General features: G+C 55.9%; 4 protein-coding genes and 1 long non-coding RNA gene across 11 annotated transcripts; 4 read left to right on the top strand and 1 right to left on the bottom strand.

The window, feature by feature from the left end:
- Positions 1-6: 6 nt before the first annotated feature.
- Positions 7-10,471, top strand: Aldh3b2 (aldehyde dehydrogenase 3 family member B2). 4 transcript variants are annotated; one of them, XR_015448941.1, is made up of 12 exons: positions 11-139; positions 1,822-1,848; positions 1,968-2,130; positions 2,797-2,907; positions 3,080-3,200; positions 3,355-3,440; positions 3,552-3,633; positions 4,052-4,438; positions 4,766-4,932; positions 5,590-5,689; positions 5,943-7,774; positions 10,360-10,471. XR_015448941.1 is itself a non-coding variant. In XM_087205385.1 (11 exons), the coding sequence occupies exons 4-11, from the start codon at positions 2,878-2,880 to the stop codon at positions 6,125-6,127; spliced, it is 1,158 nt and encodes a 385-aa protein (XP_087061511.1). In that variant the 5' UTR covers positions 7-139; positions 1,680-1,848; positions 1,968-2,130; positions 2,797-2,877; the 3' UTR covers positions 6,128-9,590. The 4 variants fall into 4 exon arrangements, 3 of the variants coding, with proteins under 3 accessions (XP_087061511.1, XP_012930200.2, XP_087061510.1); XM_087205385.1 differs by lacking the exon at positions 10,360-10,471 and having other exon boundaries at positions 7-139; positions 1,680-1,848; positions 5,943-9,590; XM_087205384.1 differs by lacking the exon at positions 10,360-10,471 and having other exon boundaries at positions 5,943-9,590.
- LOC110350659 (uncharacterized) lies at positions 9,563-25,897 on the bottom strand. The gene is made up of 2 exons (XR_002397364.2): positions 25,772-25,897; positions 9,563-20,410 (listed from the first exon to the last, which is right to left on the bottom strand). It is a non-coding gene; the product is annotated as an uncharacterized LOC110350659 (long non-coding RNA).
- Acy3 (aminoacylase 3) lies at positions 11,025-15,676 on the top strand. Its single transcript, XM_004852215.3, has 6 exons — positions 11,025-11,260; positions 12,010-12,202; positions 12,459-12,552; positions 12,737-12,844; positions 12,933-13,042; positions 15,315-15,676. Exons 1-6 carry the CDS (start codon positions 11,025-11,027, stop codon positions 15,528-15,530), a joined length of 957 nt encoding a protein of 318 aa, XP_004852272.1. The 3' UTR covers positions 15,531-15,676.
- Positions 18,249-24,823, top strand: Tbx10 (T-box transcription factor 10). 2 transcript variants are annotated; one of them, XM_087205386.1, is made up of 8 exons: positions 18,249-18,437; positions 20,836-21,304; positions 21,397-21,498; positions 21,848-22,019; positions 23,039-23,194; positions 23,465-23,532; positions 23,747-23,841; positions 24,255-24,823. In XM_087205386.1, the coding sequence occupies exons 2-8, from the start codon at positions 20,985-20,987 to the stop codon at positions 24,542-24,544; spliced, it is 1,203 nt and encodes a 400-aa protein (XP_087061512.1). In that variant the 5' UTR covers positions 18,249-18,437; positions 20,836-20,984; the 3' UTR covers positions 24,545-24,823. The 2 variants fall into 2 exon arrangements, with proteins under 2 accessions (XP_087061512.1, XP_004852271.1); XM_004852214.4 differs by lacking the exon at positions 18,249-18,437 and having other exon boundaries at positions 20,404-21,304.
- Nudt8 (nudix hydrolase 8) lies at positions 25,638-27,762 on the top strand. Of its 3 annotated transcripts, none has more exons than XM_021264493.2 (4): positions 25,638-26,001; positions 26,645-26,977; positions 27,323-27,400; positions 27,493-27,762. In XM_021264493.2, exons 1-4 carry the CDS (start codon positions 25,808-25,810, stop codon positions 27,530-27,532), a joined length of 645 nt encoding a protein of 214 aa, XP_021120152.1. In that variant the 5' UTR covers positions 25,638-25,807; the 3' UTR covers positions 27,533-27,762. The 3 variants fall into 3 exon arrangements, with proteins under 3 accessions (XP_021120152.1, XP_087061516.1, XP_004852270.1); XM_087205390.1 differs by having other exon boundaries at positions 25,738-26,001; positions 26,645-26,919; XM_004852213.3 differs by having other exon boundaries at positions 25,754-26,001; positions 26,645-26,777.
- Positions 27,763-27,774: the final 12 nt, after the last annotated feature.

The following is a 27,774-nucleotide window of genomic DNA, read 5'->3' as shown; positions in this document are numbered from 1 at the left end:
GGAGCAGGTTCCCAGGAGGAGCAGAGGTTCAGCAGAGGCAGAGGCCAGGGCGAGTGGGGCAAGAGCAGAATTGGGCATCCGGAGGCAGAATGTTGAACAAAGGCACAACCAAGGGCACAGGCTTGGCGTCCACACTGGGGTACGTGGGGCTGCAGGGGCACGGGCCAGGGGCAGAAGGACCTCAGGGCAAAAGGCCCAGATTGGGGCTGGAGGCTGGGGAAATGGAATGTAGGACATGGCCAGGGGTCTGGGGGTCAAGATCGGGAAGGGCCTGGGGCTGAAGGGTGACAGGTTGGACATGGGGGCTCAGAGCAGAGAGGCAGCCTGGTTCTCCCCTAACTGTACTGTGTGCCTTTCTGGGCATCACTTCTCCATGACAGACAGGCCCTGGGGAAGCATCCAGCATCCAGACACCTGCCCTTCCCAGAGAAGCCCCCTCTGGGAGGCAGCCATGTTGGGAGAAGGGGACCAGGCTGTCACCTGGGTCACCGGGGTTGTGATCAGTGTGTGTCTGGGAATGGGGGTTCGGGAGGCAGGAACTGAGTCTTTGATTTCAGTTTCCAAAAGCTATATTCCCTGCTCATTGCTGGTTCTGGAAGAATTACATGCTCACTGCAGAAAATCTAGAAGCAACAGAAAGACATTAAAGATCAGAGCACAATTGATTGGCACACGGTCCCAGTGTTGGTGGAGGGAGAGGTCTGTGGGGCCACACAGACCAGGGCTGAACCCATCATAGCAGCAGTGAGGAAGACAAATCAGGTGGCTTCTCGGAGCTGAGGTTTTCTCAGCCTGTGAGCTTTAAACAAAGTGATGCTTGTCTAAACAAAACAAAACAAAACAAAACCGAAAAAAAAAAAAAAAAACCCTCAGCTTCAAATGGCTGCTTGTCTTCCAGCCTTTGTTCCAAGCTGTACTCCTGCCCGGTGGGAAACTCCTGGCTCCCCTGGGCTGTCCATCAGCCCAGCTGCATCTAGTTTCTCAAAATCAGCCCCAAGGGGCCTTTGAATGTGCTGGTCCCAAATCCTGAATCCCTTTCCTGACTCTCTACTGTGGACCTAACAGCTGCTGGGTCCCTGGCCAGGCTCTGCAAGGAACCTTCGGGGTACTGAGCCTGCCTATAATTACAGTTGTGTACCATGACATAATTGAGGTTCCAACTGCATCTAGCCATGGGCCCATAAGGTTAGAACACAGCTAGGTGTGCAGGAGTCTGTGTCATCTCAGTTTGTGTGAGCCTATGCTGTGCTGCTGGCACAAGGACAGGACTGCCTCATAATGCCTTTCTCGGCATGCATCTTATTAAGCAATGAAGGACATCATTTATGTTCTTCGAGGGCTGGTAGAGTCTGGGGTGGCCCCTGCCCTAGGAAACCCTGGGTGCTTCTTCCCTGCTGTGGGCCTGAGGCAGGAGCTGCCATCAAGCCCCAGCCAATGGGGATTTTAGGGTCCTCAGCCCCTGTCTGTCTGTCAAGCAGACTCTTCTGGCACCTCAATTATTTTACCAAGCACCAGGTGTTCACAGTGAGGATACAGCAGTATTACCTACCTCAGCTGGTAAAGGTGGCCACACTAGGAACAGGGTTCTGGCTCAGACACCAGGACCTCTGGGGTCCCCAGTTCACCCCAGACCCCTGAGACATTCAGGCCCATGAAGGCTTCTGGTCCTTCTTGGGCAGAGATATGGAGGGGGCCCCTCCCAGGCTGGCTTCAGGGAAGGCACTGGACGGGACCCCTTTAAGCCCGAGCCAGGAAGTGCACCTCCTTGGAGGACACATCTTCCCTGGCACTTCCTGCATCCTTCATCCTCCTCTGTGCCAGAGTGACGGCCACGCTTCAACAGGGAAGGTCTGTGAGTCAAATGAGGTTGCCAGAGGTGGGGCTGCCACAGGGTGTGGGGTGGATGGATGATGTCCCCAAAAGTGAGGGTAGCCCCAACCACCCAACTCATGCCACCTGTCCAGTAGGACAGACCCCTTTGAGGACACAGTGCGGCGGCTGCGGGGGGCCTTCAACTTGGGGTGGACACGGCCAGCCGCATTCCGGTTGGCGCAGCTGGAGGGCCTGGGCCGGTTCCTGCGGGAAAAGAAGCAGCTGCTGCAGGATGCACTGGTCGAGGACCTGCAGAAGGTGACTGAGGTTGGGGGGGCGGTGTCCGGACAGGAGCAGTCCTTTCTATTTTTTTTCCAGTACCAGGGATCAAACTCAGAACCTTGCACTTGTGAGGCAGGCATAGCACCACTGAGCTAAATCTCCCACCCTGCTGTGTCCTTTCTAAGCCAGGGCCACATCCTCCATAATATCCCTGTCCCCCTAATGAGGGTCTTTGTGCCTTGACATGACTGGCTGTATTTCCAAATTTATTTCTGTTTTTGTTTTAAAAATTTTTTTTTCCCCCTGGTACAGGGGGTTGAACTCAGGACCTTGTGCTTACAAGGCAGGTCCAGTGCCACTGAGCTAAATCCCCAGTCCTATTTCTGTTTTTTAACAAACGCTTCCCTACCAGTTAGTGTGTCACAGCCACATTACAATATGAACTCAGGAGCATGCACAGCCACCCTGCTTTGATTGCTGTTCCCAGGTTACAAGCACTTGGGAAACCGAGGCACTCGGTGCTAATTCACTTGGCCAAGGTCACAAGTGGAACTGGAGTGCAGGCAGCCAGAGTCTAGGCTCCCAACCCTGCACATTTCCTGCAGGACCACTGTGATGCCTGTGAGACCCACTGGTGCCCTCCCCACACACTGGACCCCTGGCCGGCCAGGAGCCTGACCTCCTATTCCACCTCCCCCACAGTCACCCTTGGAGTCAGACATATCTGAGCTTATTCTATGCCAGAATGAGGTGGATCTGGCCCTCAAGAACCTGCAGGCCTGGATGAAGGACGAACCGGCAAGCACGAACTTGGTGAGCCCCACTAGCCATGTAGTAGTAGAAGGAGGGGTTCTCCCTAACACCAGGGAGAATCAGTCTTTTCTCCAGGGATTCCATCACCTAGGGAGCCAAGGAGCGAAGTATAGGGTGGGGTGGGGCTTGGGGTAGTCCTTGGCAGGGTCTCACGGTCCTTCCTGCACTCCAGCTCACAAAGATGGACTGTGCCTTCATCCGGAAGGAGCCATTTGGCCTGGTGCTCATCATTGGCCCCTGGAACTACCCTGTGAACCTGACCTTGGTGCCTCTGGTGGGGGCCATTGCAGCCGGTGAGGAGAGGGTCCCAGGTCCTATGCCCTCCCAGCCCAGCAGCCCTGCACAAAGAGGGCCCTAGAGTCCCACAGTTTTAGTACTCTCTGAGTGCAGCCCCTGGAGAGTATGAGAATACCTGCCTCTCTCACTGCTGCCCCACTGCCTCTGCAGGGAACTGCGTGATACTGAAGCCATCAGAAAAAAGCAAGGGCACAGAGAAGGTGCTGGCTGAGGTGCTGCCCCAGTACCTGAACCAGGTGAGGGTCCCCTGGCCCTTCAACACCCAACATCCCCATGCCCCTGGCCCTGCTGGCTGAGACATTCCTATGCCCTGGACCTGCCCCCTGAGCTACCTGTCCATCTTGCAGAGCTGCTTTGCCGTGGTGGTGGGTGGGCCTGAGGAGACCCAGAAGCTGCTGGAGCACAAATTTGACTACATTTTCTTCACAGGTGAGGATGGCACTGGCCAACGTCCTGGGGCAGGAAACAGCATAGGACAAGGGTGGGAGGAAAGTGGAAGGAGCAGGCTGTAGTCTGGGGGTAAGGAACAAATCAAGAGCTGGAGATGTCCCAGAAATAATCAGCAGGCAGGCTGACCATGAGCCCCGGGAGTCTTGGAGAGATTGGATCTAGTGATGGCTGGGCTGAAGACATCCAGTGGGTAGGGCAGGCCAGGAGCTAGGCCATGAAGAGCCTCTGTGGAAGAAGAGGGGCAAGAGTCATGTGCCTGGACCATCTAGCCCAGTGATGGCGAACCTTTTAGAGTTCTCAGTGATACAAACAGCCCTCTGCCGGCCTGTGTGCCACAGGTTCGCCACTACTACTGATCTAGTCAGTTGAGAATGAGGTCTTCTGACCATGTCCCCAGGGAACCCTCGTGTAGGCAAGATTGTCATGGCTGCTGCCGCCAAGCACCTGACGCCCGTCACCCTGGAGCTGGGGGGCAAGAACCCCTGCTATGTGGATGACAACTGTGACCCCCAGACTGTGGCCAACCGCCTGGCTTGGTTTCGCTACTTCAACATGGGCCAGACCTGTGTGGCTCCTGATTACGTCCTGTGCAGCCCAGACATGCAGGAGCGGCTGCTTCCTGCCTTGCAGAATGCCATCACCCGTTTCTATGGTGACGACCCCCAGAACTCCCCCAACCTGGGCCGCATCATCAACCAGAAACATTTCAAGCGGCTCCAGGAACTGCTGAGCTGTGGCCGCGTGGCCATCGGTGGTCAGAGTGATGAGAGCAATCTCTACATCGGTGAGCACCCTTCTTCTGATTCCAAAGTGCAAATGCTCCAGCTCACTGTGGTTCTGAGCCTGTGACTCCCTGATTCTAAACCCTGGTCCCACAGCTCCAGATCTGTTGAGCTCAGACCCCAGTTCTTGGGGACCAATGTATGATTTAAAGGACCTCCATCCCATCATCTGCTGTCCCTTGAGGAAATGATCCCAGATCCTCAGATCCTAGGAGCCTGGTGTCCTGGGAGGTCAGACCCTGGGACTCTCTGGCCTGGAATCCAGTCCTGGTCCTGCACCCAGGGGTGTCCCGGCTATGCACAAGGCTGAGCTGCCCCTGTGTCCGCAGCACCCACAGTGCTGGTGGACGTGCAGGAGACGGATAAGGTGATGCAAGAGGAGGTCTTTGGGCCCATCCTGCCCCTGATGACTGTGAGGAGCCTGGATGAGGCCATCGACTTCATCAACCGTCGGGAGAAGCCGCTGGCCCTGTACGCCTTCTCCAACAACAGTCAGGTGGGGCCCAGTGGGCTGCAGGTGACAGAGGGGCCAAAATGGATATAGACTGCCCAGATTCCCTTTCACAGCCCTCTGGGGAAGGGCTTTAGGATAGCAGTCATCTTATGGGTGACTGTGATCCTGGATGCTTAGTACCATTATGTCCTGCACAAGGTTGCCCAGCAGAGGGCTTTGGGCAGGGTGGCCAGCTGTCTGTCCTGGCCCAGGTGGGCTCCCTCTGCAGAAAGAAGTGCTCTAGGGACCCTCCTTTTCCTGTACCATGCAAAGATTCTCCATGGTGAGCAGAGACCCCAAATGGGGTTGGGGGCTGGCACAAGGCTGGGACCCCACAGGCTGGTCCCAGTGGGGCCTATTCACTTTCCTACAATGTCCCAACCATACTGCCAGGCCTCAAGTTATAGGCTCCCCTTGATGCTTCAGGGTTTCCTCTGTGTTTGCATGCTGCTTGTAGCAACCACACCACATCCAATCCATCCCTGAGAAGGCATCATCCCTTCCAGGGTGCTTAGATGGGAGGGGATTGCTCAGTGAAGGTTATCTGGGGGAAGCGCTGGAGATCCAGTGGCCTCTCTGCTCCCCTGTGGGATGTGACCAGTCTCCAGCCTTCCTCCCCGATGACAGGAGCCCGCTTCCATGCCTCTCCCATTTCCCCAGGTAGTGAGCCAGGTCCTGGACCGGACCAGCAGCGGCAACTTTGGAGGCAATGATGGCTTCCTGTATATGACTCTGCTATCCCTGCCATTTGGAGGGGTCGGTGAGTCCCTGCCCATCCTTACTGTCCAGATCCCCATCCCACTCCCCCTGGGAGGCTCGGCTCACATCTGGAAGTCTTTTGACTTGCTGTTTGACTTTGGGCCTCTTCAAGGCCTCAGTTTCCCTATCTGTAAAATGCTTTGTAGAATTGCCTGGCTCCTTGAGCTCACTGCCAGCTGTGGGCTGCTGCTGGGGCTAACATCGGGGCCGGACAGAGTCCTGGCCTCAGACACTCACTTCCTGTGCCCATACAGGCAAAAGTGGCACGGGCAGGTACCACGGCAAGTTCTCCTTCAACACCTTCTCCAACCACCGTGCCTGCCTGATCTCTCCCTCGGGCCTGGAGAAGCTCAATGAGATCCGATACCCACCCTATAGTTCCCAGGCCCAGAAGCTGCTGAGGTGGGCCATGAGCTCCCACAGCTGCACTCTTCTGTGATCACCTGCCCATCTCTGGCACCCACCAGGGATGCCTGCCTCCTGCTGCTGGTGGCTGCCCAGCTCCTGACCTGCCCTGAGCTGCCAGATGCTGCCCATCTGCTCAGTGGTCCTTGAAAGGCAGGTGTCCAGCCCAGGCCATGAAGAACCCACTCTTGGGGCTTTTTCTGTACAGACCTCCAGCTAGCCAGGACCTCTGGGTGGCTGGGCCAGTCCCTTTCTATACCTAAGTCCCCTCTGTAGCCTCCTGTCCATCTGCCTAGATAGGTTTGGTGATGGGAAACCCCTGTGCCCCAAAGCTTGGAAGATTCTACAGCTAGAGAAGACTATAAATAGATGTATAAACAGGCAGAGCTAATAACTCCATGCACACCTGATGTCATCTGATCTGAAATCTAGATCTGGCCGATTGGTGGAATCTGCCTGGAGTGTGTCACTAACAAGCATTCTGATGCTGTGTGGGGGACCAAGGGGAGGGAGTGCCAGGCTCAGTCACGATGTCTGCAGTGGGCACAGGCAGGCAGATGTGGACACGGTGGCCCCACCTGTCCTCCCTGCTCTCAGCTCCCAGAAGGTGGCCTGGGGTGGCAGACTCTAATACTGATGACTTCATCTGACATATGGGGAAACTGAGGTCTGAAGGCAGGACAGTGGTGAGCTGAGTTCACAGGGGAAAGCAGGACAGAGCTGAGTGATGGCAGACTTACTGGGAAACATGGGGATGGGGATCAGTGTACAGCAGGTGACCCCTGAGCTGTTCCTGCCAGACCTCCAGGTGGACCCCAGAGGGTTTTCAGTGTGCTCCCGAGAACACAGAGAGATATCACTCCTGCCAGAGTGCTGTGGACTGACATCTGGGCCCTCCACACCCAGTTAAGACTCTTTTTATTGGACAGTGAGATTCATGAAGGCAGAAATAGGGTCTAGTTTGCTGGGGTGTCCCCAGTACCACAACATTGATTCCATGGGGCTGCTTATGAATGAAGAATGAATGAATGAAGTGGGTGTGGGGTGTTGGGGGAGAAGGGAGAGATGGTGCCAACTTGTCTTTGCTGCCTCCTACCCACACTCCTTCCCAACCAGGCCACAAACCCTCTGAAAGGGGGCTTAGCGTCCCCACTCAGGTGGTCTCAAACCAGGCCCCAGCCCCGAGAATCAGACTGACTGTCGAAGCATTGGGGCAGGCCCTGTGTCCGAATCTCTCCAACTTGGCATGCTCAGAATTCAACTCCCAGTGGATTCCTCAAGCAGGTCTCTCTCTCTCCCTGTCCCTGTGTCTGGGCCGGCCTCCCCACCTTCCTAGAACTTTCCCAGTACCCCAGCCCCCACATGTCAAATCATCAGCCTGTTCTGTCCCTTCTACTCTGCCTGTGTAGGAGGCAACTCCTGAATCAGGGCACGTCTCAGCAGAGGTGGAGACATCACTATTTCCTCTGCCCATCCCCTCCTGGCTGCCTGCCTGGGATTGGATTCCACACAGCAGCAAAGCACCCCTTGAGAAAGCCCCAGACTTTTAACAAGCAGTTCCTCAGGACCAAGCACTTGGCAAGGCCCTGCAGGGCAGACCCCGTGCCACTGTGTCCCCCTGCCTCTCAAAGCTAGTTTTGGAACTTGATGGTGTGAGCTGCCCTTGGGAAGAGAAGGCCAGGTGAGTGGCTGCAGATACCCCTGGGTCTGGGATGTGAACTTGGGGGCCCCCAGCAAGTAGATGGGAGGCATTGCAGATGGGATGGATGGAGAAGGACCTAGGCCCTAGCTGGGTTACCCACAGTTAGAGGCAGCCCAGAGAAGCTAGTGGAGGAGGCCGAGGGTGTCATTTCTCTGAAGGGGTGTCCAGAAGGCTGGAGTACTCAGTAGAGCGGGGACACGGGGTGAGGCTGCAAGGACCTGGATGAGGACAGCATCTTTGGTGACGCGGAGAGAAAGGCTGGCCAGAGGCAGTGAGCAGGGACCAAGGCCAGACTCAGAACTTGGTCCACAGGGTGGACGGTGGGGAGTGGGGTCCAAAGTCAATGAGCCAGTGACCCTTGGGAGTGACTCCTAGGCCACAAGCCCCTCATGGGTCAAGCTTTACAAATGTGGGATGGCTGAAGTTCGGACCCCCTTCTGAGCCTCGGTTTCCTCAACTGAAGTGAAGATGTTGGATTCACTGATACCCAAGGTGTCACTGTCCTGAGTTTGCACCCATCCCAGGATACTCTGCCTGCCCCTTGCTCACCACTCCTTACCGCTGCCTAGGCTAGGAGAACCTCACCTGTTTCCCAGGCGGGAGCTAAGGCCCAGGGAGGGCATTGACTCTCTCCAGGCCACAAAGCCTGTTAGGGATGGCTGAGTTAGAACCATTCTACAAACACCCACCAAAATAGGGAAGCTAGACTCCAGCCAAGGACTGTGAAACCTTCCAGCACCACTGCCCTCTCAGAGGTAGGGGGTCCAGCACCTGGTGGCAGGAATCACCAGTGGTCCCCAGCAACCTCCAAAATAGCTAAGTGTACTGGGCAGGCTGTTCTTTCCCCAGAGGCCCCAAATGTGTCTGCAGGATCTCAGCAGCCTGAGTGGGCCATTAGGACAAAGACCAAGGCTTCAGATTCAAATAGCAGGGCTGGAGGTCCCTGCCCAGAACAGAGAAGGGGCTGGCAGGGGGTAGTGGACTCATCTACTGACTCACTCACTGCACCACCACTTAGCACTTGCAGGGCAATGTCTCTACCAGGTCATTCTATCTCCTGAAGCCTTAGCCAGCTGCCCACAAGGCAGCTGCTGCTGTTGCAAGGTTCGGTGACCCTCAGCAAGGGCCCCTCATGGAAGTTTCCACCCCCTCTTGGGAACCCTAGCAAGGTGCAGCTGCCCTGGTGGGGCAAGAACAAGTCACAGGCCTCACAATTCTCAAGCTGAGCTTAGGGAGCCTGCAGTGCAGGGCAGAGAGCAAAGGGCAAGCACAGGCCACACACAGAACTGAGTGTTGCCAGAGGTGTGCAGAACCCTGGGGTGGCTGCTGGCTGTCTCTAGTACAGGCCATGTCAGGTGAAGCAGGCCTGCGACCCAGTGCCTGGGGAAGCCTCAACCTTAGGACCCAGTGCCTGGATACAGGAGGCAATGGGTAACCAGGCTGAACGTGGCCCTGCCTTTTGCCCAGGGACCTCTGGACCCTTTGGTTCTTGCCAGCAGAGAGCCAAATCATATGGGAGGGACAGGCATACAGGCTAGGTGCAGGGGACTTTTCTTTGGTCCTTTCCCCTCACCCCTGAAGAGTTGGCATGGAGAGGATAGGATCTGACTGGATATGCTGGCTTCCAATTCCAGCCTGCCTCCAGTATGCTGTGCTTGTGTACATTTTGTCTGAGCCTCAACTTCCACATCTGTGGGTCATTTCCTAAAACAGAAAAATGGAGTCATTTCAGCTATACTCCCCCTGAAAATGACTAAAAATACTGGGTGAAATATTTTGAAGTTTTTATTTGTTTTTGAGAAAAGGTCCTGCTTTGCAGTCCAGGCTGGGCTTGAACTTGTTATGTAGCTCAGGTTGGCCTTGAACTTGAACTTGCCATCCTCCTGCCTTGGTCTCTTGAGTGCTGGGATTACAGGCATATAAAGTTTTGTTTAAAGCATCAAAGAGCTATAAAACTCAGAGCCCACAAGGCACAGCCTTTAGGGTGAAGGTGACCCCAGCCTTTTGGGAGCTGCAAGAGCTGAGGTGGTAGCTGATCTGGTGGGGGGAGGGAGACTCCTCATCCAGGTGGCTAATAAGGCCCATCCTTGGATAGGAACTTTCATGGGTTTGTCTGGTGGCAAAACCAAGTCACTGTCCTACAGCTGACCCACCTTTCAGTAGCCTTAGGGAAGGTGCCTCTCTGAGAGGACCCAGCTGACCAGGTAAGCAACACCTGGGCCAGACCCCAGCTGTCACCCTTGACTGCATGCTGTGCAGTGGCCTTTGACCTGGCAATCAGCAAAGCCAGAGCTTTCTGGGAAGGTTGTTGTCCAGGTCTTAAAGAATCCCGGCAAGTAATTCTCCAAGGCCATCTGCAGCTCCCAGCAGGAGTCCTGGGTGGCCCTTGGAGGTGGGGCTGTCCCTATTCCCAGAGGAAGAACAGAGTGCAAGGACAGGAATCTGTCTGAGGGATCTGAACCCATAGGCTTCAGCACATGGGGTGGAGCTTGGGGGGGGGGGGACCCCCAGCACTGTGACCTTTGGCCACATGGACCTCAGCCCATGCCATCCACCCCTTCCAGTCCTCCAGCTCAGCATAAATACTTCCTGCCTGGTGATCTTGGGCACATAGATACTGCCTGTCTAGGGGCAACACTCCAGCCCTGGTGACCCGGGGAAACCCAGACCCTCATCGGCAGGTAAGGAGCCTCCTCCCATGGCCGCTGTGCCAGCTCAGAGGAGCACAAGGAGTGGCTGGAGGATGCAGGGGTCACCTGGAGCCCAGACATGAAAGCTAACTGCTGTGGCACACTCCATTCTCTACGTCGGCTTCTACTTTCCCACCTATAAAATAAGCACAGTCCTCCTCCGTAGGAGGTGTGCCACAGCCAGTCCATGTCCATGCCCCTGAATGTCTGGGCCCCTCTGAGCTTCTCTCCAAAAGGAATAGAAAGTTGTCTCCCCAGAGGAAGAGGGGAAGGTCAATGGCCACCCTCAAAGAAGGCTCCAAAGGAGGGACTTCAGGCAGGACACATTGTAGGCTGGGGGTGCCCTTGAGCTGGGCCTCCAGGGTGCAGATGGGACACAGCTGAACCCAATCACAACTCTGGCAGCTGCCCTGCCCAGCTTGGACTCCTTGAGCCCTGGAAAGCTCACCACTGCCGACCCAGCTCTGGGCGCTGAGCCCTGCATCTGTGTCCAGGTCTCCTATGTCTGCCCACCCACCAGGTGCCCCACTCACACAGGGATGTGCTCGCTGCCTGTGCCCCAGGAGCCCCTGCGCCGTGTGGTTGTGACCGGGGGCACCCATGGCAATGAGATGTCTGGTGTCTACCTGGCCCGGCACTGGCTGCGGACCCCAGTGGACCTGCAGAGACCCAGCTTCTCTGCTCTGCCCATGTTGGCCAACCCAGCGGCCACAGCCGTCTGTCGCCGCTACATAGGCCATGACCTGAACCGTACCTTCACCAACACCTTCCTTATGTGAGTGCCACTACTCCAGCTGCTGTCCAGGCGATGCCCCACCCCCACCCTGCGCTCTCTCTTCCTCTCTGCCTGTACTACTTGGCCCTCCCTCTTCACTTTAGTGAAGTCCAGATCAATGACACCTCCTCTAGGATGCCCTCCCTGACTGTAGGCTGAGTCAAGGCCCCTCTGGGTTTCCCAGACCCCAAGGTGCCTTCAGATCAGCCTCATAGGCTGTGTTTATCAGCCTTCTGCCCCAGTTCCTGCCTATGCCTCCTTCAGGGCCTATACATGGGCCCCACCTCCAGCCAGGCCCCCGGCTAGTATGTGGGACAATGGGGAGTAGCACCAAGGTGTTGGCCTCAACTTGCTGGGGGACACAGGAAGAGCTCAGCAATCACAGCCCAGGAGGCTAAGTGTGGGGGTGGGGGAACTACATACAGCATGTAGCAGGGTCACCAGCAGCCAGGGAAGACTTCCTGGAGGAGGTGGTGTCTCAGCCAAGCCCCAAAAGGTGAGTAGAAGCTATGGTGCCTGGGAGGAGTGGCTGGAGCGAGAGCAAATGGAGGACAAAGGGTGGGTGGCAGGGTTGGCACTTCATGGGGAAGCAGGAAGCCGAGGAGGAGGTCAGAGCCACCCGGGTGGAGGAGGAGCCCCTGGGCTGTGCTAAGTATCTCCTGCCAGCTGCTCGAGGCTGTCCCTTCTCCAGTCAAGCCACTGCAGACTGCTTGAGACTACTGAGCTACATCCCCCCTCCTACCCCACAGTTCCAAGGCCACTCCGGATGAGCCGTACGAGGTGACAAGAGCCCGGGAGCTGAACCAGCTGCTGGGGCCAAAAAGCTCCAGCCAGGCCTTCGACTTTCTCCTTGATCTGCACAACACCACAGCCAACATGGGCACCTGCTTCATCACGAAAGCCACAGACGTCTTTGCCATACATTTGTGCCACCACCTACAGGTGGTTCCAGCCTTGCACAGGGCAGAAAGAGGGCAGCTGGGGAAGCGGGTAGAGGGGACCTAGCCCAGGCCACACTGCTCCCTTTCCCTAGCCTATTTTCCCCTGGGGATCAATCCCAGGAACGCTACCTGCAGGTACTCCAGGCCTTTGGCTGGGTCAGAGCAGGTAGTATCCAGTGCTTCCTTGATGCTGCTCTGCCCTGCCTCAGTTTCCTCTCCCAAGGCACGGGTTCCTGATTTGCCCCTTCCATCCCCAGCTGAAGAACCCCAAGCTGCCCTCCCGGGTCCTCGTGTACCAGCTGTCCCAGGACGAAACATACAGCCTGGACTCTGTGGCCAAACACGGAATGAGTGAGCTAAGGGCTCTGGGAAGTGGACGAGGTCGGGATGAAGGGGGCAGGGCCATGGTCCAGGAGGTGGGGCCAAGGGTCAGGAAACGTGGTAGGGGCCAGGGGGCGGAGTCTCCCAGAGGTGGAGCCTCAACCTGGGGCTTGCAAACCCCTGGGAATCCTATGAGACCTCTCTCCTCTCATAGCCCTGGAGCTGGGCCCCCAGGCTCAGGGCGTGCTTCGGGCAGACCTTTTCTCCCAGATGAGATCCCTGGTGGCCTCTTCTCTAGACTTCATCGAGCTCTTCAACCAGGGTGAGACTCTGAGGCAGGGAAACTGAGGTCCAGAGGAGAGGGCTGGCTCCGAGGGAGGTAAGGGCTGTCACCTTGGCCTCCCATACAGGCACAGCCTTTCCGGCCTTTGAGATGGAAGTCTACAGATTCTTGGGCTGCGAGGACTTTCCACACACGGAGGACGGAGACCTGGCTGGCATGGTACATCCCCAGCTCCAGGTGCGTGGGTGTGGAGAGGTTCTGGGGCCGCCGCTTGGGAAACCAGGCCGAGGGAGGCTCCTTGGCCCTCAGAAACCAGAGCAGAACAGGGTGCTGGCCCCAGACCCTTTCTTGTCTTTTCTGGGACTTGCACACTCAGGCCCAGCACTGGGGGCCACAACAACCCTCACAGTCCCCTTGGCTCCTCAGCTTCCAGCAACAGGGGAGGAAGGAGATGTGGAGCAGAGGCTCAATGGCTGAGACCTGGCAACTGCCAGCTGCTACTTTGTTTGCTGCCACACCAGGGTCCCTGTTGAACAGCGTCTTGTGTAGTTCCAGAGCCTCTATTCCCTGCAAGTTTTATTTTGAGGTGATCTCTTACTTGGAATGACATTCTGGGGTAGGGACACCATCCTTTCAGTGTTAAGGGGTGGAGGGTCTTAAGCCAGCTCTACCCATCTACTTTGCAGATGTTAGTGGTCATTTAGTACAAGCGTGTAGAGCCGGGTGTGGTGGGGTACACCTGTTACTTGGGGAAATTGAGGCAGGAGGGTCAAAAGTTCAAGGTCAGCCTGGGAAACTTAGAGAAATTCTGTCTCAAAATTTAAAAAAGGCTGTGGATGTTGCTTAGTGAGAAGGCCCTGGGTTCAATTTCCAATACTGCCAAATTCAGAACACTAAGCAGTTGTTTGGATAACATTTCAGTGGCAGTATAGCCATCTTAGTTTATGGGGTTTTTTTGTTTTGTTTTTTTGTACCGGGGATCGAACTTGGGTCCTTGCACTTGCGAGACAGGCGGCGGAACCACTGAGCTAAATCCCCGGCCCTATCTTAGTTTATGTAAGAGCCCTCTGTGACGGTTTCACAATGACAAACTCATCTAGCAGCACATTTCTGGAACTAACCCCATCATTAAGTGACACTTGACAGTATTTGGGGGGCGCTTTTTTGGGAGGGTCTTTTAATAAGTGTATTATTCAGACATATAGATGACAAGGCAGTTTTATGAATGCACATGAGATAAATGGAGTTAATACTACTGAGCAAGCATGACATTTTTGTTGTACTGTGATCAAGGATGAATCACTAAAATGATTAATCACAAATCAATGTTAAGCTTCACTGAGAGACCATTCTTTCCTTGCAAGGCAGTTAGCAGCTCTAAATTTATAAGCTAATGAGTTTACTCTAGCTATAAGCAGACATTAATTGCAGGGAATTTGTGTGCATGTGTGTGTGTTAAGCTAAAGTGATGACACAAATACAAGCGCAGTTTTATCATACAGGGTATTGTGCAAATATATAAATAACAGCATACATTACAGACAAATTTTAGATAATACACAAAGAAAATATAATTTTCATAAATGTCAAAAAGATATGATTCATCAATTATCTTAATTACATCAACCTTTAAATAGCATTATTTTGCAGTGACTCGAACTTGTAACCGTAGTAAGTATCACTATCATGATCTAATCAGTTTGAAGGGAACAGGGATTTACAAAGAAGCAGTGCTCATGCTTTCAATAAAATACTTTTTTTTTTTGGTACCAGGGATTGAACTTGGGTCTTTACGCTTGCAAGGCAAGCGGCAGAACCACTAAGCCAAATCCCTGGCCCAATAAAATACTTTTTTAAAACAGGAGAAAATAGCTGGGTGTGGGGGCACATGCTTGTGATCTCAGCATTTGGGAGGCTGAGGCAGGAGGATCATAAGTTTGAGACCAGAGTGAGCAACTGACTTGAGGACAGCCTGGAATAAATAGGGAGACCTATTTCAAAAACAAAAAAGAAAATGAAGTGATAGCACTAGATTTTAAAAATAACTCTATTTGTCACCTGACAGTATCGGACTGTGTTTCCAGTACATTGTAAGCATTATTAACCTGCTTAGTTTAGATCTCAGAATGATAGGAGAAATTATCCCTGTTTTACAGACAAGGAGGATGAGGAACACAGAAGTGAAATAACTTGTTCAAGGTTACACAGCTAATAAGAATTTGAACCCAGGCTCAGAGCACTGAAATTCCTATCCTCGTAACCATTAGGCTACACTTCTACAATGACAACTGTCTTTCCAAAGTGTCTGATGTCTCCATTTCTAGATGTAGAACAAGTTGTCATGTCACCAGACTCCTTGTCGCATGGATCAAGGAAGTAAAGCCTGGGTCGGCAAGGCTGTGAAAGAGTGGTCATCTCTTGGGTGCCACTAGCTGGGCTTGTGCTCCTGCTCCCCAGCCTAGGCGGAGCACCTTGGCCCCATTAACCTTGGCCTTGGCTTTCTTCCCAGGACCGGGACTTTGAACCTCTGCGGCCTGGTACACCCGTGTTCCAGATGTTCAGTGGCGAGGATGTGCTCTACAAAGGGGACTCCACCGTGTATCCCGTGTTCATTAACGAGGCTGCCTACTATGAGAAGAACATTGCCTTCATGAAGTCAGAGAAGCTCCTGGTCTCAATACCTGCCTTGCCTGGGCTGACCCCCGTTCCCACCCCACTAACCTAGCCACACCTACCTGGCCTCAGGTTTCCCATCTGAGAAGTGGGTGCTGCGGCACAGGGCTGAGCCCAGGGGCCTATGCACCATGTTCCTTGTCAGGCCGCCCAATGCCAGGTTTCAGTTCCCCATTATAAAATGGGAAATGACCAGGGGCCCATGGTTCATGTCCTCTGTCATGCCTAGCCCCTCTGGCTAGGAAAGTGGATGGAGGGAAGGAGGATTAATCACAGGGCCTGGGGCAGGTCTAGCCACACATGCTGTGTGTCCTGGGACCATTGTGGCTGTCTCTGTGCCCACAGCTGTCCACACATGCCTCGGGGGAGATCCCATGTTGCACTGAGAACCCAGAGGGGACTGTCCTAGTCCCAGCAGAGGGGCTTCCAGAGGTACCCACAACTCAGAAGGCCTCATGTCATACAGTCCTGGGCCAGATGGGTGTGGGGGCAGAGATGTGCCCACGTGTTCGTCAGTGTGCATGTCTGTGCCCGTGCCTACCCAGAGTGCCTGTTCGATCCCTAGTGCCTTGGGTGCTCTTCTGAGGGGCTCTGTGTGAATGCACAAACAGCCCAGATGTGTATTTCCCAGTGCTTACTAGGTCCCATGCCACAGTGGTTCAGGGGGACTCAGGGCTGGGGATGGGGACACCCAGAAAGCTGTCCTGCTGCCGGAGCACCCAGAGAAGGTGCCCAGGGTGGGAGCAGAGGGATGTCCTAATGGGGAAGCCAATGCTCCTCCCATAACCTCCACCAGGCCTCCCTCTAGTGTCAGAGGTAGGAGCTGGCACAGGGTCCCCTCTGTTCTCACCCAGGTCCCTACAAGGCACCCACAAACAAGGCAGGTCAGGATGAGGCCTGGCCAGAGCAATACCATGCCGGGCAGAGGTGCAATTCAACAGCCAGCGATGCAGGGCCCAGAGCTCCACCCTCTCAGAGTGTCGCTCCTCCGGCCCCCCGCACTCCCCGCCTGGCCATCCATCTCCCTGCGGCCATAGCTGCTACACCACTGCCTCCTGGTATTGAGCAGCGAGATGAAAAGGTGTGAAGGATGCTGGGGCACCAGGGACAGGCTGGCAGGCAAGATGGATGAGGGGCAGGGGGCCAGGAGGTGCCTGTGGCAGAAAAGGCAGGCAAGGGGGGGGCCCACATGTGTGAGGACGTTTCCCATCACACAGACTGAAGGCGTGCCCACACCTAGCAGGAGCCAAGAGCACCCCAGGCTGCCCACCCTCGTATCTGGGCTGAAGAGGAGCCACCGAGAATGGGAAGAATCCCAGTCCCTCTATCATCTCTCCCATTCCCTACCCACCACACTGGGAATCCTGGGGCCAGGTGGCATGGCCACACTTCATTGGTGGCCCTGGGAGCTGCTGGGCTGCTCCTCTTGTACAGAGTTCCAGGTAGCTGTGCGTGGGTCTATGCAGCAGTCCACTCTCTTCCCCCTGGGCCAGCCCACTCTCTTTGTGGGATCTTCCCAGCTCTGCAGATACCAGTCTGGAACAAGGGGGGCTGAGCCACAGGGAGGAGAGGGACTGCCCAGCCTGAGGCCCTGGGAGGCCCTGGAGCATCATGATCACCCTTCGGTGTGCCCTTTACAGACATCTCAGCCTCTCAAGGGAGAGCTGGCATAGGGAATCCCCATTGAGCATACCCAGCCTGGCCTGGGATGCTCCCTCCCAGACTAAGCAGGGACGGTCCAGCCAGGTCCAAAAGCACCCCCAACCTCAACCAAAGGACCAGCACTGGCTTAGGGGGCACTCTACTCTCCCTGTCTCCCAAATGCTTGGCTTCAGGACAGATGGGGGCAGCCTGGAGAAGGTGCTCAGTCAGGCTGGACAGGGACAGTGGACAAAGTGATGCTCACCCAAGCTCTCTCACCTGGGTCAACTCAGAGTCTCCACTCACACCCTTGTGGTGGCTACAGGAGGACCATCACCAGAGGACACTGCCCCCTGCTCCAGATGGGGAGGGCTTACTGCTCCCCAGGCTGGGCTGGACCACCTCAGGCAGAAGAGATTACACACTGAGGTTAGTCAGGGAAACTGAGGCAGAGGGACTGACTGCCAGGGACCAGCCATTATCGCCTTGTTCATGGGGCTGAGCTTCAGAAGAGCCTGAATTCCCTTCTGCCTGGTCTGGGGGCCCTGCAGTCTGCTATCGCTGTTGCTGATCCTGTGTTTCCTGCACCCCTCCCCTCCCCCCATCACACCCTCAGGCCCCACTGCCAAGCCTAGTCCAGGAGTCTGGGTCTTAGAGGGAGTGCCCCGCCTCTGCCATTCAGCCTTCATCTGCTGCCACTACTGCTGCCTCCCAATCTCCCTAAGGCCTCATCAGCCCCAGCCCCTCCAGCCAGCCAGGCCTGGGCCCCACTGGACATCCAGCCAGTCCTCAACATGGGGACCCCACCCCCACTTGTGCCTGGGCCCATTGATCAGGAATGGCTGGGGGGTTCTCAGCTGGGAAGGGAGGAAGCTGGGGAGGGAGACAAGGAGGGAGGGAGGGGGGCTTTGCAACGTCAGAACCTTCCCACCTGCCCCCCTTCCATATGAGCCCGCCCTGGAACTGGACCAGCCCAGCTGGTGGCCCAGCCTCAGACACTGCAGTCTGAAGGTGGTTTGGAGAAGGTCCTGCACATCCCAGGCCCAGGATCTCACCTTCAAAGACCAGGTGCCCAGCTTCAGTGGGAGAACCTCAGCCATTGGACGTGGACAGAGGGTGATCAAGAAGGAAAGGACAGTCCTGCAGAGACTGAAGACTGTATTTGCCTGAAAGCTGAGCCGAGGTGCTGGGGACCACCAGACCAGGAGTAGCTAATCACCCCTCCTGGCAGGCGGGGCCCCTCGGGTGGCAGCTGTACTCCTGCCCCAGCTGAGAGGTTTTCTCCAGGAGGTGGACATCCAGGCTGTCCCCATGGCAGGTATGGTTCGGGTAGCAGAGGCAGCCTCATGGATGGGCTCAGACTCCAGGGTGGGTGGGGCAGAGCAGGGACTAGGACTGAGGCAAGAGGGTGGGGCAGGGGCTCCCCAGGCTGTGGTCTCAGATGGACTTGCAGTATCTTCGGTACAATTATGGGGTTGCCAGGAGCTGGGGCAGCCGAGCCACTTCTGGAAGGTGAGAGCCTCATCAGGCTTGTGTGGGATGTACCTGTCCCTTGCCCTCGCTGACCTCAGCCCCTTGAGCATCAGAATGGGGGCTGGACAAGAATCCTGTAACTTCCCTTCCAGACCTGGTGCTCCATTTCCCTGAAAATTGTGAACTCTGCACTGGCTTCTAGTTTCAAGCAGAGAGCACTCCCCTCCCCAGAGTTCCTGAGAGTGCTGAGGGGCAACACATTGACTGGAATGGCAGAGGGTGACCCATAGAAAATTTGGGGCCAGTGACCACCTGCAAAGCTCCCAGACCAGGGGAGGCCATGAGCATTTCTGCCTTGGGACCCATCTACAGGGACCCTAAGGGCTGGCATGGGCAGCCAAGCAACTGGCCGTAGGTAGTCGGGCCATCAGCCCATCCAGCCATCTTGTTCCAGGGTCCTCGGACCTGGACATGGCCTGTCCTCTTCAGAGGCCCTTCCCTCCTCCACACTGCAGACATCCCAGGGCTTTAGTGAGGTGCCACTTCTCACCCATGGGTCTCAGGACTGCTGAGGACATGGCCCCAAGCCCTGGACCCCACACACTCAGGAGGCACCTACTTAGTGCCAGCTCTGGCCAGGAACTGCCTCTGGTACCTCATTAGCCACAGTGCCTCCCAGGAATCTCCCTCTACCCTCTGTTTGCCAGCTCATCCACCTGTCCCAGCATCTGATGTCCCCCCTCTGCTCAGGGATCCCATGGTTTTATGATCATATAAATGCTTCATAGCCACTCAGTCGGAGGACTGCTGGAAATACAAACCTTGGCCCCTGACTCCTGGCCTCTGTGGGTTCTATGGCCCCACCAGGTCCTCAGTCCCTCCTGAGGCACTATGAGCGAATAGTTCTATTTTTCAGTTCTTTTCCCTTTTAAAATTTCAGGTCGTGGTAAAATATAGGTAAGAAAATTTACCATTTTAACTATTTTTAGGCTTGGAGCTTAGTGGCATTAAGTACATTCACATTGTTGTGCAACCATCATCTCCAGAACATTTTGTATGTTGCCAGACTGAAACTCTGTATGAGCACCTCTCCATTTCTTCCTACTTTCTGTTTCTATGAACTTGACCTCTCTGAGTACCCCTTAGAGTAGAATCCTACAGTACTCGCCCTTTTGTGTCTGGCTTTTTTCACTTAGCATAATGTTTTCTCAACTCCTCCATGTTGCATGTCAGAACATCCCTCCTTTTAAGGGTGAATAATGTTCCACTGAATGTCTACACCACATTTTATTTATCCATTCATCTGTTAGTGGACACAGGTTGCTTCTACATTTTGGCTTTTCAAATAATGCTGCTCTGAACATGGGTTTACAAATATCTTTGTTTCAGTTCCTACTTTCAATCTTTTGGGTATAGATTCAGAAGTGGAATTGCTGAATCATATGGTAATCTTTGTTTCTTTAGTACTGGGAGTCAAACCCAGGTGCATTCTACCACTGAACTACATCTCCAGCCCTTTTTATTTTTTAATTTTTGGACAGGATCTAAGTCACTAAATTGCCCAGGCTGGCCTCGGACTCTCCACCTTCCTGCCTCAATCTCCCCTGCCTAATCTCTTTTCATTTTTTAAGGACTTGCTTCCACAGTGGCTGCACCATTTTACATTTCCACCGACAGCACATAAGGGTTCCAATTTCCCCACATCTTCACCATTTGTTAATTTGGGTTTTCTTTTTTTTTCTAAATAGTCATTTTGATTTGTGTAAAATGCTCTTATTGTGGCCTGGATTCTGTCCAGATTGCACATCAAGACAGGATCTGTAGGAAAAAGTGAAGAAATGGGAGGGAAAGATGTTAGGTTTCTGGAGGCAGGATCCAGGCACATTTCCGACATGTGGAGCAGGGCACTTGGGATGAATGGGGTCTCCCCTCCACTTGGCTCTGCTTAAGCAGCACCAGGAGTGGGGGCTCCGTGGAGCTTGGAAAGTCACCCTTCCCACTCCCTGCAGCCCCACACATGCATCGTCTATAACAGGTGTTGTTTACGAAGGGCCTACTGTGCTCCAGGCCTGTGTCATCAAGAATCCTCACTTTGGCCCCATCAGGCAGTCTGGAGAACCCCTTTTGACAGGTGTGGAAACTGAGGCTCCAGGAAGCAAAACAATTTGCCTTAGGCCACAGAGCCACAGGATGGCTCACAAATTCCCCTAGGGGGAAAGACAGGTTCTGCCTCCACTCTCCAGGAGCTTGCTGGTGGAAAGCTTTAAAATGAACCTTGATCTCACCAAGCGATGCTGACTGGGGGATGCTGGGACACAAGCTAAGCAGGTAGGGAGAGCTTCCCGAAGGAAGAGGTGCGTGGGAACAACCTGAGGATGCAGGCTGGCTGGTGATGACTGGGGTGAGCAGGGCAGTGGGGCCCACACTATACCCTCTCCCCACAGCCTTCCTGTCTGCTGGCCTGAGTGTGCTTGCGCCCTCAGAGATCTACTCCCTCCCTGTGACTGGCTCCAACTGGGAGCCCCCGCTGGGGACACCATTCCCATCAGGCTCCTGCTGCAGATCCTCAGAGGCCCAAGCCGTGGCTGAGGCCCCTGGCCAGAGCCCCAAAAACCCACGTGTGTCCGGAGTGACGGTTCAGCTAGAGATGAAGCCTCTGTGGGAGGAATTCAACCAGCTGGGCACCGAGATGATTGTCACCAAGGCAGGCAGGTATAGCCATGGGCAATGAGCAGAGCAGGGGGCCAGGGCTGGGGGCTACTGAGCGCTACTCATTGGGGCTACCAAGCGCCTCCGTCCTGCAGGAGAATGTTCCCCACCTTCCAGGTGAAGATTCTGGGCATGGACACGCTGGCCGACTATGCCCTGCTCATGGACTTCATCCCATTGGATGACAAGAGATACAGGTCTGGGCCTGCTAGGGTATAGTGCATGCAGATTTGGGGCCCTCGGAACAGGAATTAGATCCATAGGGCAACAGCCTACTGGTATGAGGGAAGCCCAATTCGGGGCAACGGGCTAGCCTGAGACAGGCAGAGAGGTCTAGCCCAGGACAGCAGGGGTTATCGTGACTCCTGCCAGTGAGGTATGCCACAGGGAATTCAGGGCTGACAGTATTCTGAGGCTTGGCTCCTGATCTGCAAGATGCCCTCTGGGCCAGGTGGGTAGTGGTGGGGTGCCACCACCTTTGCCCAGCAGTAGTGGTGGGGCTTGGCATGGGTGGGGGCAGCCCTGAACACCTCTCTCTGCTCCCAGGTATGCCTTCCACAGCTCGGCCTGGCTGGTGGCAGGCAAGGCTGACCCGGCCACGCCCGGCCGCGTGCACTTCCACCCCGACTCACCGGCCAAGGGTGCCCAATGGATGCGCCAGATTGTGTCTTTTGACAAGCTCAAGCTGACCAACAACCTCCTGGATGACAATGGCCACGTGAGGCCTGGGCTGTGGTGGGAGGGGCTGAGCTGGGCAGAGGGTGGAGGCTCCGGGTCCTGATGGGGATAAAGCCTAGAGCTGGTGCTGGCCTGGGCTTTGGTGGTGCCCAGTGGCCATGGCATCCAGTACCCCTGCCTGCTGCTGACATTCAAGCTCACCTGGCTAGGGGCTGGATGACACACAGAACTGTCCAGGCAGGTGGGAAGTGGGCTAGGGTTAGGGGATCTTTCTCTCAGGGCACAGGGAGGGCACTGTATGGAAGGCCTGCAATAGGCCAGGCTTGTAGGTGCCAGAATACAGCACCACTGACACTTTATCAGATAGATTCCTTGCCAGGCTCACATCTGGGGTCAAGGGCAGATGGTAAGCCAGAAGCCCAGCAGACACTAAATGCAGTCACAGACAGTGATAAATGATAAAGAGAAACAGGAGCCAGGGGTGTGGGCAGAGACAGGCAGGTGAGGCATTATTTGAACTGAGACCTGAGGAAGTGAGGAAGAGAGGGAATCTATGCATATGAGAGGGGGGGCTGCTTAGGTGCAGGGGACAGCAAGTGCAAAGGCCCTGAGGCTAGTGACTAGAGGGTGGGTTGGAGGAACCATAAGGAGCTGCCTGTGTGGCTGCAGTGCAGCAAGAAGGGGAAGTGGAAGGAGAGAGCCACACCCAGGGCTGATTGTGCAGGGCGTTGCCCAAGGAGAGGGTGGGCTTTCCTTCTCTGTAGGGTGGGTGTGGACCAGGGGAGCTCTATGATGTACTCTGCTGGGGCTGTGTGGGTAGAGGGTCAAGGTGGAGGCCGAGAGATCAGTTGAGGAACTCAGGAAAGATGACAGTGGCTGGCTGGTGTGGAGGCAGTGGTGGAGAGGTGGTCAGATTCTGAACAGTTCTGAAGGTAAAGCTGAGAGGTGGACCATGAGTGACAGTAGACAAGGCCGCTCGAACACAAAGAGGCTCAGACCCAAGTTCAGGAGGGTTGGCTGTGGCCCCGCCCTCTGCATACAGCTCTGCCCCTCCTGCAGATCATTCTCAACTCCATGCACCGCTACCAGCCCCGTTTCCACGTGGTCTTCGTGGACCCACGCAAGGATAGCGAGCGCTATGCCCAGGAGAACTTCAAGTCCTTCATCTTCACGGAGACCCAGTTCACAGCCGTGACGGCCTATCAGAACCACCGGGTGGGTCTGGCTTAGGAGGCACCAGCTACCAGGCAATTTCACAAGGGTGGAGACTGAGGCCTGAGGTTTTTAGCCTCCACAAACCACAGACACTCACCTTTCCTGTCTCCCTGGGCATTGGCCCCAGGCATTCCCCTGCCTTCCCGTCCACTGGCTCCAGAGTTCCCAGGCCAAGGGATCTGGGCCCCAGGTGGATAGAGTGGCTGACTCTGGGCCCCACAACCCCTCACTGGCTCAGGGCCAGCCTATAACTGCCTTTTCTCTCTATAGATCACCCAGCTGAAAATTGCCAGCAACCCTTTTGCCAAGGGCTTCAGAGAGAGTGACCTGGACTCCTGGTATTGTCTGGCTCCTGATGTTCCATTCAGCTGCCCTAACTTCAGCCTCTCATCCCTACCCCAGACATTTCTTAAGGCCTCGACCCCTCACCTTGTTGTAGGATCGCACCCTCTGATTTGTGCTGGGGTCCCACCATCTGACTCTGACCATCACCCCTGGGCTGAGCTCTTCATCTTGATTCTCTGCCCCTCTTCCTATTTGTCCCATCTTCAGGCCTGTGGCCCCACAGCCCCTACTCCACATCCCAACCCAGAGTCACAGCAGTCTCAGTCCCTGCCTGCTGAAGGGCCCCAAAGAGCAGAACAAAGGTAAAGGCCCCAGCCCAGACATAGTGGGCAGAGCTATAGGGCTGCCAGGAAGTCAGGAAAGGGTTCAGCATGATCAGCAAGCCCACTGGGCACCTCTGTGGACATGGACAGGGAGGCAGAGATTCCTAAGACAATATGAGACCCAGAGGAGAGAGAACAAGGCAGAGACCAGGTGCTGAGAGCAAAGCGGGGGGTGCCAGGTGGGCTGCCTGGAGGAGGTGCTTCCCAGCTGGGCCTTGGAAAACTGGGAAGAATTTGGAAGGGAGGTGGGGAAGAAATTCCAGGTAGAGAAAAAAGGGTAAAGGCTAAGGTAGGCCAAGACAGGCAACTCAGGACCACAGTGGCAGGAAAGGGGACAGAGCAAGTCTGGGATGAGGGCTGAAGATATGAGCTGAGACCATTTCCTTCCTCAGACCTCGACAAAACTTCAGCCTCCACCTCCAGGACACCTGCCCGGCTCCACCAACAGCTGCTGCCTCCCACTGAGGCCCTGCCAGCCCCAGCCACCTACAGGCCCCTTGCTTACCGGGCCCCATACCCTGGAGCCCCAAGCCACCTTGGGATCCCAAGGACCCGACCAGCACCGTACTCTATCCCCAACATCCGGGCTGATGGGAATCAGGGAGGCCTCACCCTCTCAACTGGGCTGGGGATCCTATCCTCTACTACCATATGCCTGGGGCCTGGGCAGGACTCTCAGTGATGGCAGAAGCCCTGTGGAAGCCTTCCTACTCTGGACCCTCAACCCATGAAACAGCCTCTGCACCCAAAGAGAGCAAAGCAGCTGGAAGCCCTCAGAGCAAGGCTACCTGCCCAGTCACAGCAAAACTGAGACAGTCCCAGGATTGGAACCAGGCCTCCTACCTCCCACCCCTACAACTGGGAATCCTTCCCCTCCTGCCTTGGGTATGATCCTTCCAAACCCAGTTTTACCTCTCCCTTCTCCTCAGCATTAAACCATATGGCATGAGTGGTCAAAACACTTCTGTCCTCAGTAACTCCTAGACCTGAGTCTCTAAACCAGCTCTGTATTCATCAAAAAGCTCTGTCCAAGGGCTCCCACATTCCTGGGAACCCAGTGATAGTAAAGGTGGTAACGCCAGCCAAGTGGCAGAGCTGAACTAAACCCTATGAAGGAAGCTGGGGTTCTCGTTTTAAGTGCCCAGATAAGGACTGAAACTGTGGCCTAAAGAGGCACACAACCTGCTCAAAGTCACACTGCAAAGTATGGTGGCTGGCATTTGCCATTCCATGTCCAAGTGCTGTGAGCAAGGCTGGGGCCATCTGGTCCTCAAGAGGTGTAGGACCACGACAGGCAATGATCACAGAGGCCAGGGTTGGGATGAGAGTAAAGATTTGAGGATCTCATCAAGACTCAGGGAAGGAGAGAAGAGTTCTGGGCGGCCTGTGGCTGGGGTGCGTCTGATGAAGCCTGGTGGGAGAAGACTGGGGGATGCACGTGCCACCCAGCGGCCCTACTCGTCTGGACTCTGCACTTCCCGGAGCTCTTCCTATGAAGCTCTTGAGCGAAGGACGGACATCCGTGGGGGCGAGGGTACCAGATACCCTAACTCCTCAACCTGGCGGTCAGCAGGGCTGAGCCCGGTTGCAAGGCTGCATCTGGTCCAAGTGTTCAAGGAAGGCCCTCCACGCCCCGCTCCAGTGTTCTCCCCCAGGCCAAGCCTCCGCCGAAACTCTGGCTACCTCACCACGCCCCTTCCGGCCACGCCCCCGCCAAACTGCGAAGCCACGCCCCGGCCTCTGGGAGTAAAATTTCCGGGCCACGCTCAGTAACGCCCTATTCCGGCTCCCCCGCTGCCCTCAGTCTCTCCGGCTCCAGCCCCACCCCGTTCTCCCACGAGGCCCCGCCCCTTCTGCAGTTCCTCCGGCCCCTCCCCCGACCGCCTAGGGCTCGGGGCCCCTCCCTCACCCGGCCGAAGGCCTTGGTGCCCCGCTGCGTGCGGGCATGCTGCTTGAGTCTCTGTCCGCGGAGGGCGAGCAGCGCTGTCGGCAACTGTTGACCGAGACCACGGCCCGGTTCCGCTCTCGGCCCGCGATGGCCGCAGTGCTCGTGCCGCTATGCCTAGTGCGCGGCGTCCCGGCGCTGCTGTTTACGCTGCGCTCCAGTCGCCTGGCCGGAAGGCACAAAGGGGACGTCAGGTACACCGGCCGGGAGCCCCTCCCCTCTACGGGAGGCCGCCGAGCCCCGGAGACGGCGGGGACCTTGGGCAAGGCACTTAGCCCCGCTGAGCCTCAGTTTCCGTCTCTGAGTGGGTCTGGGGAGAACCCGAGAGCCCACGGCTGCGGCGAGGACTCAGCGACCTTTGCGCCCCTCCCCAGGCACGAGGTCCTGGCCCGCACTATCTTGAGGTGCTTGGTACTCCTCTCTGAGCTGTTTCCCCTCTCTGAAAAGCCAGGACTCCGCCCCCTACCGACGGCTAAAGAGAGAGTCAAGTCCGGAGCCCAGGACGAATTTGAGGCCGCCTTAGCTCCGACCTCAGCGGGAATTGAAGACACCCTAGGATCAGTGTCAACACCACTAGGCCATCATGGGCAGAATCTGGGCATCTGAGCCCCAGGATCTTCTTGCCCCTGCTGCCAGACCCTTATATCTTGCAGTGCCCAAGGCCTCCCTTACCCTAGTGCTCAGGGAGATTAATCGGCCCCACCACATAGCTTCCTCCAGGCCTCACAGCAAACTAGGGGCAGAGGCTGATGCTTAGGGAGATCGCTAGCCTTCTGGCACTGCTGATACCCCAACCTCTCCAAGAGCCCAAGGACCACACTCCCTGTGCCTGTTCAGTTTCCCAGGCGGCAAGTGTGACCCTGCTGACCAGGACGTGGTACACACAGCACTGCGGGAGACCCAGGAGGAGCTGGGCCTGGCAGTGCCCAAGGACCACGTGTGGGGCATTATGCGGCCTGTGTATGACCAGGTGAGCCACCAGGCCCCAGGCCATCCTCACCGAATCCATCACTCTGTACCTGCCCTGGCCCAGGAGCCAGAACCTCGGGGACAAGGGGTCACACATTACTACAGACTTGGAGTGTGGAGGAGTGTCCTGGACCTGCTTGTCGGTCAGTTCTTCATCCCCACACAACCCCAGGGAGAAGTAATGGCTGGAGGTAGCTGCAGGTAAAGGGGCAAGCCAGTTCTGCTCAGCTGGGGACAGGGATGGAGGAAAGCTTCACAGGGTAGGCAGGGATTGATCCTGGGCTTGAATGACAAATGGGAGATTTTAGGGCAATAAAGGGAAGGGCAGGAGGTCCTAAGTGTGGGGAACCATCTGCAGAGGACCAGAGGCATAAGCAGGCCTAGTACATTCAGGACCCTGAGTCAGTCAGCATGGATGGTGTGAGGACAAGGACGGGCTGGTGAATCAAAGGCCTCTGGATGGCAAGTAGGGTCTTCCTCTCAGACTCCCTATTGCAGCCCCCAAAGCCCATGTCTCCCTGACTGCCCACCCTCCTCCCACCCCAGGCAAAGGCCACTGTGGTACCAGTGCTTGCCAGCGTGGGCCAGCTGGATCCGAAGAGCCTCAGGCCCAATCCCGAGGAGGTGAGTGGGGGAGACACTGGGGAACTGGGCTGACCCATTGGGGGAGGATAGAGGCTGGTCCTCTGTGCACCCTCTCTGCCTCTTGCCCACAGGTGGAGGAGGTGTTTGTGCTGCCCTTGGCACACCTGCTGAAGACACAGAATCAGGGTTATACCCACTTTTGCCAGCGTGGCCACTTCAGCTACACACTGCCTGTCTTCCTGCATGGTCCACACCGTGTCTGGGGACTTACAGCTGTCATCACTGAGTTCACCCTACAGCTGCTAGCGCCTGACACCTACCGACCCCACCTGACCAGCCCTTGGCTGCCCAGTGGCTGAAGGTCTGCCCTCCAGGAATGAATAAAGTGTCTGATCATTCTAGGCTCCTGTATC

The sequence above is a fragment of the Heterocephalus glaber genome, unplaced genomic scaffold (assembly GCF_053883595.1).
Source record: "Heterocephalus glaber isolate CG9 unplaced genomic scaffold, H.glaber_assembly_v1.0 deba00000594, whole genome shotgun sequence".
NCBI lineage: Eukaryota > Metazoa > Chordata > Mammalia > Rodentia > Bathyergidae > Heterocephalus > Heterocephalus glaber.
The sequence above is the reverse complement of the archived record's forward strand: the minus strand, read 5'-3'. Positions and strand labels throughout refer to the sequence as shown.

Coding starts and splice junctions, on each gene's coding strand:
- Aldh3b2 (XM_087205384.1), top strand. CDS start 90: ATGTTGAACAAAGGCACAACCAAGGGCACAGGCTTGGCGTCCACACTG. Junction 140..1,821: donor GGCTTGGCGTCCACACTGGG/GTACGTGGGGCT, acceptor CCTCTGTGCCAG/AGTGACGGCCACGCTTCAAC. Junction 3,201..3,354: donor GGTGGGGGCCATTGCAGCCG/GTGAGGAGAGGG, acceptor CTGCCTCTGCAG/GGAACTGCGTGATACTGAAG.
- Tbx10 (XM_087205386.1), top strand. CDS start 20,985: ATGACTGGGGTGAGCAGGGCAGTGGGGCCCACACTATACCCTCTCCCC. Junction 21,305..21,396: donor ATTGTCACCAAGGCAGGCAG/GTATAGCCATGG, acceptor TCCGTCCTGCAG/GAGAATGTTCCCCACCTTCC. Junction 23,842..24,254: donor CCCCAAAGAGCAGAACAAAG/GTAAAGGCCCCA, acceptor TTCCTTCCTCAG/ACCTCGACAAAACTTCAGCC.
- Acy3 (XM_004852215.3), top strand. CDS start 11,025: ATGTGCTCGCTGCCTGTGCCCCAGGAGCCCCTGCGCCGTGTGGTTGTG. Junction 12,203..12,458: donor ATTTGTGCCACCACCTACAG/GTGGTTCCAGCC, acceptor TTCCATCCCCAG/CTGAAGAACCCCAAGCTGCC. Junction 13,043..15,314: donor TGGTACATCCCCAGCTCCAG/GTGCGTGGGTGT, acceptor CTTTCTTCCCAG/GACCGGGACTTTGAACCTCT.
- Nudt8 (XM_087205390.1), top strand. CDS start 25,808: ATGCTGCTTGAGTCTCTGTCCGCGGAGGGCGAGCAGCGCTGTCGGCAA. Junction 26,920..27,322: donor TGTCCTGGACCTGCTTGTCG/GTCAGTTCTTCA, acceptor CTCCCACCCCAG/GCAAAGGCCACTGTGGTACC. Junction 27,401..27,492: donor TCAGGCCCAATCCCGAGGAG/GTGAGTGGGGGA, acceptor TCTTGCCCACAG/GTGGAGGAGGTGTTTGTGCT.